The 12760-nt window shown below is 47.0% G+C and overlaps 1 protein-coding gene across 1 annotated transcript in view; it reads right to left on the reverse strand.

The window, feature by feature from the left end:
- Window positions 1-11698, reverse strand: part of Trpv3 (transient receptor potential cation channel subfamily V member 3) — a 35231-nt gene extending 23533 nt beyond the window's left edge. The window contains exons 1-5 of the mRNA XM_090349319.1: window positions 11595-11698; window positions 9580-9700; window positions 1757-1861; window positions 1092-1178; window positions 218-372 (exon numbers count right to left, since the gene is read on the reverse strand). Coding sequence (XP_090205445.1) covers window positions 218-372; window positions 1092-1178; window positions 1757-1861; window positions 9580-9698 — 466 coding nt within the window. The 5' untranslated portion in view covers window positions 9699-9700; window positions 11595-11698. The remainder of the gene's footprint in view (window positions 1-217; window positions 373-1091; window positions 1179-1756; window positions 1862-9579; window positions 9701-11594) is intronic.
- Between the last annotated feature and the right edge of the window lie 1062 nt (window positions 11699-12760).

The raw sequence follows: 12760 nt of genomic DNA on the forward strand, positions 1-12760 counted from the left end.
CTGTTGTCAACTCCTCAATGTCAACTCCCTAAAATCTCCATCTTCAGCCTGTTATCTCCTCATGGCCTACACATGTTGCTCATTGAGGCCAGGAAACCTGTTGTCTCCTGCCCCACCCCCCCACCCCCTCACCCCGGCACAAGACCACTGGGGCAGGAGCCAGTGAATCCAAATGGGTTCCCCCCAGACCTGCATCCTGTCTGTGCCAGGCACTAACCAGGCACGTCACGGCCACGACGCCGTTTGCAAAGCTCCTGAAGCTCCAGCAGCAAGTCCACCAGCTCCTCCACGCAGCCCTCCGACACGGCAGTAAAGATGCACTTCTTCAGCCGCTTCTTCTTCCGCCTCTGCTCTTCCTTGGCTAGGTTTGCACTGAGGCCAGAGCACATTTCCAGCTTGCCACACACATCCCATAGTACCACCTCCCATCCTTCCCTTCCACACCAGAGCTGCTGGCCTCCAGAGGGCAGCACTGGCTCCCTAGCACCTCCTAGGCCAGTCTGCAATGCCTACAGGTCCTGAGCTGTGCCACCCTAGACTCCCCTCCCACTCTGTATCCTTTTTAATCACATTTCTCAACATGTTTACACACATGTAGGGAAGGATGTGCGCCCACTGGCCACAGGGATGACCTTGGATGCCAGGACCAGGAAAAGGGAAGCTTCCCTTTAATGCTTGGAGTTCTCTGAACTTTGCCATTATATACCTATCTGCCTCTACACTTCTCAGAATCCTGGGGTAGCATGGATGTATCTCCTTTTGTTGTTCTTGCTCTTACAAAAAGCATGTTGTTCTGTATGCATGTATGTTAAACTTACATAAGCTGTCATGTGCTAAATTTCTTGTTCTGTTATACTACAGTTTGAATGTTTTATAATGAATGGATCATAATTTATAATTTTTATAATATTTGATATTCCACTCTAGCTACAAGATGATCTGCACATCATAGATATGTTCCAGGCCTCCAGACTTTTGTCCTAACACCTCAGGGGTGTTAGCTTCTTTCTCTTTCCTGTTGGGGTACTGAGGTCTGGGTGCCCCCACACCTCTTCTTGGGCACAGGGGGAGGTGGGAGGAGTTGGACTGACCTTGGACTGTTGGGATTAGATGGAGTCTCTGTAACATCGTCCTGAGGAGACTGAGGTGAGTCCATGTCATCACAGTTCCCAGACAGGCTGAAGGGATGTGAGGAGGTGAGAGAGAAACAAACATAAAAATGGGCAGTGGTACTAGTGGTAGAGTGCTTGCCTAGCATGCACGAAGGCCTGGGTTCTATTCCTCGGTACAACATACATTTAAAAAAAAGCTGGAAGTGGTGCTGAGGCTCAAGTGGTAGAGCTCTAGCCTTGAGAAAGTCTAAGGACAGTGCTCAGGTCCTGAGCTCAAACCCAAGACTGGCAAAAAAAAAAAAATGGACAATGGTGCCAGGTACAGGTGGCTCATGCCTGTAATCCTAGCTACTCAGGAGCCTGAGATCTGAGGATTGGAGTTCAAAGCCAGCCCAGGGCATGAAAGTCCATGAGATTCCTATCTCCAATTAACCACTAGAAAACTGGAAGTGGCATTATGGCTCAAGTGGTAGTACAACTAGTGTTGACCTGAAGAGCTCAGGGACAGCGCCCAGGCCCAGAGTTCGAGCCCCAGGACTGACACAAAACAGAACAGAAAGGACCCACTATGCCCCACAAAATGACCCAGGCACACCACCAGTTGTCTGCTGGAGCTGAGGGCTGGGAAGGGGCCTGGTACTCACCACTGCCGGATGTTGGAGTCCATGGGCTTGGAGAAGATGGGGGGAGAAGTCTTGGTGACAGTGGGGTTGGGCTCGAACCCTTCTATCTCCAGGAAGAAATGTGCACTGAGGGGACATCCAAGCAAGGCCATTAGAGCTGCAGCAGGCGCTAGATGTCCTCCAGCCCTGAAGGAGAGGCTCCCACCCTTGGCCACTTCTGTGCCATGTGTTTTCACTCAGCTCTCATAATGCCAGGCACTGTCACTTTATCAGCCACATTTCACATTGGCTTCTGGAAGGCTCTGGAGTAAAGCAACCTGCCCAAGATCACACACAGGAAAGTGGTGAGCCTGGGCTCAAGGCTCAGTTTGTATAACTTTTATCAATAGAAATACTGGATGGATGCGCCCAAAACTCTCTTCTATGTGTGGCCTAGTATCTGAAGACTTGCAGTTGCCTTCAGGTATGAGAGACCCTTCAGACATGGGACATGGTAATAAGAACTGGATTGCCTCAGCCATCCTGCTGTCCCAAGAACTCCGGCCTGAAATATAAGCCTTTCCCTAGACTCTGATGTCTGCATAGGCTTCTGGCATATTGAGAGAAAAGGAAAGGAGAGTAACACTGCTCCATCACAGCCCAACGTTACCACAGCATCATTCGGCCACACTTGGGTTATTTGTTACAACAGAAAATAAGGCAAGGAGGCTGATCTAGAGCAGGGAGGACTTCAGAGACCAGTGTCCAGGGTTAGAAATTATGCGACAAGAAGGAAAACCCAAGCCAGGTATGGTTATCCAAGCCTGTAATCCAAACATTCAGGAAACTGAGGCAAGAAGATGGTAAGTTTATGACCAGCCTAGGCTATACATAGCAAGACCTAGTCTCAAGAAGAAGGTAACATGAGAAGGGGTATCAGGTTTTGAGAAGCACTACACGACGAATGTAACTGTAACCCCTCTACACATTATCCAGACAATAAAATATAATAAAAAGGAGGAAGAGAAAGAGGAGGAGGAGGAGGAGGAGGAGGAGGAGGAGGAGGAGGAGAAGACACCATATCAAGAATCTGGAAGAAGAGAGGAAGTAAAACAAGGTCAACTTTCTCTTCAGATCACAAGAAGAGATACAGGGTTCTAGGCTCCTCTGACCTGGATGAACACCAGAAAATAGGGGACCTTAACTGTCCCAAGAGATTTAAGCCTCACTGGGAGGACATGACTCCAAGACAACCACAGCTGGCCCTACCTCCAGACACACCTACAGACATTGACAGGTTTCATGGGACAGCACAGTCATGTACTCAGAGAGGAGCCTTTTGTTGACACTAATGAGAACTGGATTGCCTTCAGGTAGGCCTCACGCTGCACCCACTATAATACAGTTGACAACCACATGACAATGACCTCCTGACTTCTGGGCCTCTCTCTAGGCAGACAAAGCTTCCAGCTCACCATCCTCCCTTCCCAGGCCTATAAGGACCAAAGAATTCCCTCCCTTATCCAAAAGACACCAGAGCCACAAGGGTAAGTATATATACATTTATGTAATGTATTTATATTTGTATATAAATATGTATATATATTCTATAATGTGCTATATTGCTAAACTGTGAGTTACTTCCAGTTTTAGCTTATAATATACTCAATTTTTCACTGGAACATATAGTAATCTCATCATAAAATGAGAAATATTTATAATGTCCCTAGAAACATGTGAGGCACTTTTATTTGCTGTAACAGTGTACCCGGGAAAAACAAATTGACAAAGGAAGTTTTTATCTTGGGGAAGAAAACAAAGGTACCAGAGGAACTCCAGGAATACATTCCCGCCTCTATCAACTCCAGATAGGAAGGAAGCAGAGATAGGATTCTGGTAAGGCTCGGGATGGAAAAGTGGGAAGAGAAATGTGAGGAAGAATCAACCATAAAAGAACTTCAGCAGGGCTGAAGTTTTCATGCCTGTAATCTTAGCTACTCAGGAGGCTTGGGAACTGAGACTTGAGATTCAAAGCCAGCTGGTAGAGGTATAGTCCAAGTGATAGCATTCCACTCGAGCAAAAAAGCCAAGGAAGAGCATGAGGCCTTAAGTTCCAAGCCCCAACACACACACACACACACACACACACACACACACACACACACACACACACACACACAGAGAACCTGATTCATTCCTGGTGTCCAGGTTCACAGTTCACATGGATTTCCAACTAAGCAGTCTCTCTCAGCTTAACCCCTGGGACCAAAGTAGCTAGATGGTTTAGCTGTAAAGGAAAGGTGGCTATGAAGCACTTCCCCCAGTGTTGCAGACAGAGAGAAAAGACCTGGAGCTGTCCTGGGGAGTTCCTTCCCTCCTCCAGGTACAGACAAGCCTGAAAGGCTCAATGCTATTCCAGAAATAGGGCAGATATTGAGCAGAGAGAAGGCCTGGTAAATACATTGACTCTTTTCTTACTGATGGCCCATGAAGAGGAACCTTCTTACCTAACTTAATAGCAAATCCTTTCCAACCTTTGACTTGGAATGTAAAGCATGGATCCTGCTGTGCCTCTGCCTCCTGCAATCCAGCTCCGGGGCAGAGTTCTCACTAAATAGATAAAAGTCAGGCCAGGTGATTCTTAAGGCCTGGACTCAAGAGGCAAGGTAGTTTCAGGATCACCCACTTATGAGCTGTCCTTCTGAAGTGGGCATCAGAAGTCAACCAGTCTGATCACTACTCCTCTATACCTATATGTACCCCAAAGCTGGCCTGTGGCAGTCACTCAAGGGTTCTAAGCACATCCACTGGAGACCTAGACACAAAACATTCTGGTTGATTGTCTCCATGCAGAGCCATTCCTACACTGGCAGCTTTTCCTTAAGACAGTTGGTCCAGCACTACTTTGAATCCCTCTTCCCTATCGGTCTGGATTCATCAGTGCTGCTTCTACTCAGTAAATCACCAACAGTGTATTGGGCACTGCCCTTGGAGTTGGGGACATCATGGTAGGCAAGTGGTCAAATTCCTTCCAGAGCTGCTATTTCACTGGGTTGGTGAGAAGTGGCCCCAAGGTGAAACCAGGGGACAGGGCAGCAAGGCCATGGCTGTCTTTATCCTTTTAGCTATTGGTTCTTCAATAGCAGGGACTATGACTGTCATTCATGAATCATCCCTGATTGTCCACCAATGATACACACACACATAGAAAACCTTGCTGTAGATGCATGAGAAGATGAGTGGTGAGTGAAAGGTAAGGCAGGAAGGAAGATAGCTGGTTGGATAGAATATGTGGACGGATGGATTGATTGACAGATGGATGGATGGATGGATGAGCAGATTAGTGGCTAGATGATTCATCAGTATACAGGTAACTAATAAAGTGGACAGATAAGATCTGTGAACAGAACCAATACACAGGCAGATCAACACAATCTTTTTTTTTTTTTTTTGCCAGTCCTGGGCTTGAGCTCAGGGCCTGAGCACTGACCTTGGACTTTCTCAAGGCTAGAGCTCTACCACTTGAGCTTCAGCACCACTTCTGGCTTTTTTCTATGTATGTGGTACCGAGGAATCGAACCCGGGTCTTCATGCATGCTAGGCAAGCACTTTAACCACTAGGCCAAACTCCCGGCCCTCAACACAATCTTAAAAAGGAATGTTGAAAGTCTGTATCTTTCCCATGGCTCCTACTGTGATCTCACCTGCCCAAAGCCTCCCCTCTCCTAAGCCCCATCCCATTCCTAAGCCTGATCCACTCCCCAATCTTGGAGTCCTTTATCACTCCACTCTCTCTCCACCTTTTCAAGGTCACCTCCCCGAGCTCACACACACATTCAGGGCCTGGGTGCAGTCCTTGAGCTTTTTTTTATTTTTTACATAACTCTTTGAATATTTTTATTTATAAATGAAGTAACAGCCCCAGTGTCACCAAAATATTGACTGTAATTGGAATTACATGGTATCCCACTGAAATTTAAAATAACCATATGTACTTAAAATAAACAAACAAATAAATATCATCCAAACAATAAAATATCTACCTTTTTAAATTGTTGGGATAATATATAGAGGAGTTACTGTTACATTCATCAGGTAATAGATGCATTGCTTCTCACACATTGATACCCTTTCCCACGTTTTTGTCCCCATATCTCTCCTGCATCCCTTCCCAATCATCTTGTTTCCCCCCTTCCCTTTCCTATTTCAAATAAACAAATAAATGTGTATACAATATACCAGGTAACTAAGTCAGATACAGTAACAATATGAGATTAATCATAAGGGCAGAAAAACAGTAGAGAAATAACATAGTACATTAAGAACAACAATCACATGAGCTAAAGCTCTTGTTTCCATATCCTAGAGATCCTTTCATTCATTCTCATCCTATATGACCTTATGTACCTAGGTTTTGAGCTACTGTAGTCCTCTGCTAGGAGATTCCTAGATGCGTACTAATTATTACAAATGAGGGAATCCATTGAGCCTACGTTTCTTTGGGTTGGCTTATTTCACTTAATATGAGTTTTTCCTAGTCTTTCCATTTCCTTACAAATGGGGTGATGTCGTTCTTTAGTCCTTGAGCTTTTGTGCTCAAAGCTAGCACTCTACCACTGGAGCCACAGCTCCACTTCTGGCTTTCTGGTGATTGAGAGTTTCATGGACTTCCCTACCCAGGGTAGCTTGGAACATTAATCCTCAGATCTCAGTTTCCTGAGTAGCTAAGATTATAAAGCATGAACCTCCAGCAGCCAGCTTCATATTATTTTCTGTATGAAATTATGAACTCCCAAAAGGAAAACTGCTATGTTTTATTTAATCCCACTGTTTGTGAAGTGCAGATGTCCAATAAATAATCTTCAAATGAAAAAAGAAAAGCCTTGGTTGGCAGAAAGGGTAGGGCTGTGGGGAGGGGGGACTGTGGGAAAGGAAGTCTGCAGCTTGAAGAAGTGAGGAGGGGAATGATGACCACCAGGCTGGGACAGAGGAGCCTAGTGACGAGCCTGACTTCAGAGGCAGTAAAGCTGCTAGACCATGATAACCCATGTCTGCCCTGCTTGTCACTACACAAACATGCCACGTCACATTATAAGCACATGGCAAGATCTTGGCCACCTGATACCCTGGCTCCTACCTGCTGCAGATGCTAATTGTTTGTTTCTGCCTTTGGTCTAGGTCAAAGGGCACCACCTGGGTGCTAGCTCTGGTACACAGACAGCTCTACCCCATTTCTTCATTTCTGTCTCTTTAAACTTGGGGACATGTCACAATTGGGAAGCAATCCTAGATCTGAGATACCTAGATCTGGATACCTACTTCATCCCAAGAAATGACTGAGTCCTGAGAAAAGTGAGCATTATGGCTCAAGTGGTAGAGTACTAGCCATGAGCCCAGAGAGACTCAAGGACAATGTCTGGGCCTTGAGTTCAAGCCCCAGGAACAGCCAGGAAAAAAAAAGCAATAACAGACTCAGAGATTTTTTGCTCCTTCTCACTTGAATCATACAAACTATGACTGGGACAGAGTAGCAAACACTGATCTGGCATCAGATGTTCTGGCACAAGCATCTGTGACAGGTGACCTTTGTCTGGGGTTCAGGTACAGCTTGACCTGTTTGCCAGTTTCATCTAACCACCTGTTAAGATTCTGGTTACATATGAATCCACTCTCTGCTCAAGCCTTAGATTGGAACCCTGCAGCTACTTATACCACTTGCTAGCCATCCTCCATTCTCTACATTATCTTAATGTGTACAATGTGATCTGAGAGTTAATATCGAATCAAGATTGAAATAAAAGAACTTGCATTACCAGCAGCCAAGGCTATCAAGTGAATTCTGGTAGTACTTGAATTAATGCCAACCAAGTAGGTGCAACTTGTGAACTTGCTGTTATTCATAACATCCTGACATTGCAGAAAGACACAAGCATGCCTCTCTATCTGTATTTCTGACACAGCAAGATTAGCATAACTGGATTCATATCAATTAAAGTAAGAATCCAATGGATAAACAGGCCATTGGCAAAATAATTGAAATAGGCAATATTTTTTTCAAACAAACTAAACAATGTAGGTAATATTCAGCACCCTTACCAAAGATTCCTGGGAAAGTCTAAAAGCTTGCACAGCCTCAGTGGAACTCATTTCCCCAAAGACATCTACAGCAAACTCCTTTCCAGGCACTACGGCCAGCCGCTGCTTCACATCCCCACTGCCTGTCATGCGCTTTCCCTTAATCTCCCCTAAGCTTACCATCACTTCCAGCAGGAAATGCCTCAAGACTGTCCCCACATGCCTCACTCTACCTCCGCCTCTCTAGGTAGTCTCCACATTTTCCTCATGCCCTTTCCTGCAGACTGTAAGCAAGAGTAGATATCCTTTCTCTGCGTGTCCCCTTCTTTCCATTCTGGACCCAGCTTTGGAGCTGAACACCTTGATGATTATGCCTTGGGACAACGGGCTGAAGGAAAGCACCAAGTTCATCTCTGTCCCAAGAGGATCCTTGGAACCAGGGCAGAGGATTCAGAGCAACTGAGACATTCTAGAGTAGGTGCCACACGACAGCTGAGAGCACAGCTGAGGTGGGCTCCTCATCTAAGTTGGCTCATTTGAGAAGGTATCCTTATGAGCTGAAGGGCAGAGGACCAGCCATGAAGACCATTTGGGAGTAGGAAGGTATGAGCCTAATGAAGTCCCTTCTCAGTTTCCAGCCTCCTCTATGTTCCCACTAGGAAGTAGAACTCACCATGCCCAGCTCCTAGGAGGCTTATGAAGTGACAAAGGTAATGATGAAAGGAGCAGAAATAGAGCTGGGCACTGGAGGCGCATGCCTGTAATCCTAGCTTCTCAAGAGGCTGAGATCTGAGGGTTGCAGTTCAAAGCCAGCCCAGGAACAAAAGTCCATGAAACTCTTATCTCCAGTTACCCACCAGAAAACCACAAGTGTGGAAGTGGCACTGTGGCTCAAAGTGGTAGAGCTCTAGCCTTAAGCCAAAGAACTCAAGGACAGTGCCCAGGCACTGAGTTCAAGCCCCATGACTAACAATAATTAATAATAATAATAATAATAATAATAGCTGAGAGTCTTATGCTGGCTACTAACATAAGGAGAAGCTATTTCTTCTCTTTCTGTCTCTCCTCCTTCTCTTCTTCCTCCTCCTCCTCTCTTTCCTCTTCCTCCTCCACTTCTTTTTTCTCATTATGTAGCAATACTGAGCGATGAACAACTTGCTAGACAGGAGCTCTACCATTTGAGCCACACCAGACCTTGTTTGCTTTAGTTTATTTTTCAGGTAGTCTCACTCTTTTTAGCCTAGTAATGGCCTCAGACCATAATCCTTCCTTCTCTGCCTCTGTCATAGCTGAGATTAAAGACATACACCTAGCTAGATTATTTTTCAACTAATGTTGGACCTATTAACAGGAATGCTAGTAGAAATCACCTCCTCCAGTCATGGGGTCCCAGGATTGTCCTGGCTTGCTTTCTCCAAGTACATATTTCTGTTCTTAAACTCCCAATAGCATTGCATTTGTCAGTCCCTATCTTTGGTTTCAGGGTTCATTGAAGACTACCTGGAGTTCCTAACCAGCTTTCTGCTCCTAGTGTCAAGGATTGCCTCAGCAATCCCTTTGTTCTTGCCTCAATGACCCAGACACATGGGGGAGACCTCCCTGACTAGCCTAGTCATGCAGACATCCCAACAAGACCCCCTGAGTATGCAGAGCTGCACCCCACTATACCTAGTTAGACACCAGGATACCCCAGATGACTTTAAGTCCTAGATCACAGAAAGCCAGGGTCCCTGGAGGGAGCCCTTCTGTGCCACTTCCCCAAGAGCCCAGACCTGGGCCTACAGTCTTACCTCTTCTTAGTGGGGGTGAGATCCGCCGGCCTCTTCTCTGTCAGGACAACAGGGTTCCCACTGGGGACAGTGGCTCTTCTATTGAGGAGGGGCACCATCTCTTTGGAATGAGCATTCATGGCTAGGACACAAGCACAGGGGTTGGAAGAACATCCAGGAGTATCAGACCCTTTTGTTGTTTTTGTTGTTATTTTGTTGGGTCTGGGGCTTGAACTCAGGGACTGGGCATTGTCCCTGAGCATTTTTGCTCAAGGCAAGCGCTCTACCACTTTGTGCCACAGACGTAAGCCACTGGCACTTGGGACTAGCTTCAGATCCTTTGGAGTACCATCTTGCCCCAGTTCACACCCCCTGGGACAGACAGCACACCAACAACCTTTTTTCTTCCCAAACTTCCTTATTCTGTTTCTGGTTCTAGGGAGCCAGAAAAGCATTCAAGTAGAGACAACCATGCCTCTAACCCTTCTATCACCAGCTCAGCCTCACGAGTCTCCGAATGAACTTCCGAGATGTAGCTCTGCTTTCTCAATTCCCCTCTAAAATGCTGTGCTGAAATATATTCTCAAAGAAGTTTGGCCTAGACAAAGCAGGAATGTGGCTGACCTTCTCTCTAGACACTATCATCCTGGCGTTTTAGATTTCTCTGCAAGTGATCTATGCAGTAAAGTAACAAATCTGCCTCCACCTGCCCTGCAAGGCTGAACATAATCACCTCATGGCTGTCCCTCTGCAGGACCTGTCTTTCCTGGAAGGGGCAGTCCACGGCGAGTGTGGAAGCACTGACTGGGAGAAGAGACTAAGATGGCTTCCAAGGAAAACATCTCAGAAGGACTCCTAATGGCTACTGAGTAGAGAAGGGGCAAGTCCCAACTGAGAACAAAGGCTGGGCTGACAAGCATCAGGCAGGTCAGTGAGTGACAGGGCTGGAAAACCTGGGGAGTTTGTGGGGAGCCCTGTCAGGGAGAGGCACAGTGGCAGGTTGAGCCATGTAGTGAGGAGCTTCAGGCAGACACCACATTGAGAACCGTGACTGGTCCCAGATCAGCACAAGCAGTGAAGGGCTTGGGGGTACATGAGGGACAACCCCTCACGACAAGCAGAGATGGAAAATCCTAGGGCCCAGGGGAGGCTGCTGTGGAGGTCCTGGGGATGGGGAAGCAGTCAAATAGTCCACCAGGATGAGACAATAGTGTGCATAGGAGATGACGGGAAAATTAAGGGGTCAATCTCAGCTCAAGTCTCTCAGGGAAAGCCCTCCGATTTAGAACCCTGCTATGTTCATCTTGGCCTAAGGAGAATGGGAAGCCTTTACTTCTTGCCCCAGCTCAAAACAGACCTGTAGACAGGAAAGGCTTCCCTGGACTAAGAAAGGAAACAATGGATACCCTTCCCAGTCTTCTCTTGTTTTTCTGTGACCGTGGTACAGGTTCTGCTTTCTTTTTTGTCTGGCCCTGTGTCCACAAGTATAGGCTATCCTGGGAAGCCGGGGCAGGAGAAGGTCAAGATGAACTGGACGGGGACTGAGCAGCTATAATTAGCTCCCTGCATCACCCTGTAAAGCCTGTGTTCTCACCTGATGGCTTCTCTTGACATCCCAGCCCTGCCTTTCTTTGGGACTCATCTTCCTCTCCCAGGAAATGGATGGATTCTCAAGTCCTGACACTGATTTAAATGGCCTGTCCTGGGACGTAAACCAGGCCTAGGGGCCTGTCTCACACTCCCTGATTCTCCTGCACCTGTAGCACGCCCTGTACCAGACAGGAGACTGCATGGCAGTCTGAGGCCTTCTCCCTCCCAGGATTCCCAAACCTCAGAGAAGGCTCCTGGGCCCTGGCAGAACCCAACACCCACACTCTCCCACACCCCTTTAGTATGGCGGTGTTTCTCCTGTTAAGCCCCAACTCCTTCCCAAGCTTTCTGAGCCTATGGGGGTGGGGGGAAGGAAGACTTGGCTCAGAGGAGGCCAGTCCATGCCCTGAGCTTCCCAGAGGAGGCCCAGTGCCCTGGGAACTCACCTGGCAATGTTCTCGATGGTAGTGATAGTCCTTGCTTTGATATCACCGCATGTCTGGGGCCCAAAGACCCCCGTCAGGAAGGTGGCTGAGATGACAAGAGGCGCTCATCCTAGACACTGGAGATGGTGGTTGGAATTCGGCATCAGAGGCAGAACTGGCTGGGCCACCTGAGCCAGGCACCAGGCAGGCCACACCCACCACCCACATCTTGGCTGGAGTCACCCTCACACCCAGAGCAGCAGCCCTGCCCCACAGGGGAAACAGCTGGGTGGCCCTTGCTTTGGCACAAGGCTAGAGGTCTTGTCCCACCTCTTCCCCATCTTATGTTTTATATTCAATAAGTGTTTCCCTTCAGAAAACCTTAGCTTTCACAACTGGGTGATGGGAATCATAGAATTCACTTCCCAACTATATCACAATGTGAAGGTCATGGAGGCAAGAGAGCTTAGCAAATAGTTAAGTGCTCTGCCCTGAGTCCTGGAAGGGAAGGCTATAACTCTAGTTGACCCTAGGGTGGCCAGCCCCAAGACCTGGCATTCACCCTTCATAACCAGCCCTGAGTTCCTATCCTTCAGACAGAGGAAATCCCCAGTAGAAGATCTGTGCTTCCCAACAGCATGAATCATGGACTTTAGTGTCAGATAGCTTCACTCCTTCCTGGATGTATTATCTAAAACAAATCATTTCTCCTGAGCCTTCATGTCTTCACCTGTGCAATGTGTATGTTTAAAAAATAGCCAGGACTTAAAGGAGAGAGTAAAAGGATAGGGGAAGATCAACTCAGAACAGAATGAACTCAAGAAATTGTGATTGCTACTATGATTGTCTTTTTTTTTTTCTTTTTTTGCTGGCCCAGGGCATTATTGGGAAAGAACCACCTGAGGATGTGGAAACAACCTTCTGGGCCATGACAGAACAGGGTGGTAGGACAGAAGAAGTTGTAGCTGAAGTACAGGGCTGTCTTTGCAGATGAATCCAAGTGGAAATTCAAGTTTCCACTCACAGTTTGAACTCTCATTGATGTGTCTGAAAAGCTACCATCAAAGCCCAACCTTGAGTGAAGCACAGCTAGGCTCTGTTGCTCACTTGCTTAATCCTGACTCACCTCTCCTTGCCCTTCCTGCCCAACTCCTGATTGTGTCAGAACCTTACAGATGAGGCTGGTC

This window comes from Megascapheus bottae, chromosome 17, assembly GCF_031878675.1.
Source record: "Megascapheus bottae isolate mThoBot1 chromosome 17, mThoBot2.hap1, whole genome shotgun sequence".
Taxonomy (NCBI): Eukaryota; Metazoa; Chordata; class Mammalia; order Rodentia; family Geomyidae; genus Megascapheus; species Megascapheus bottae.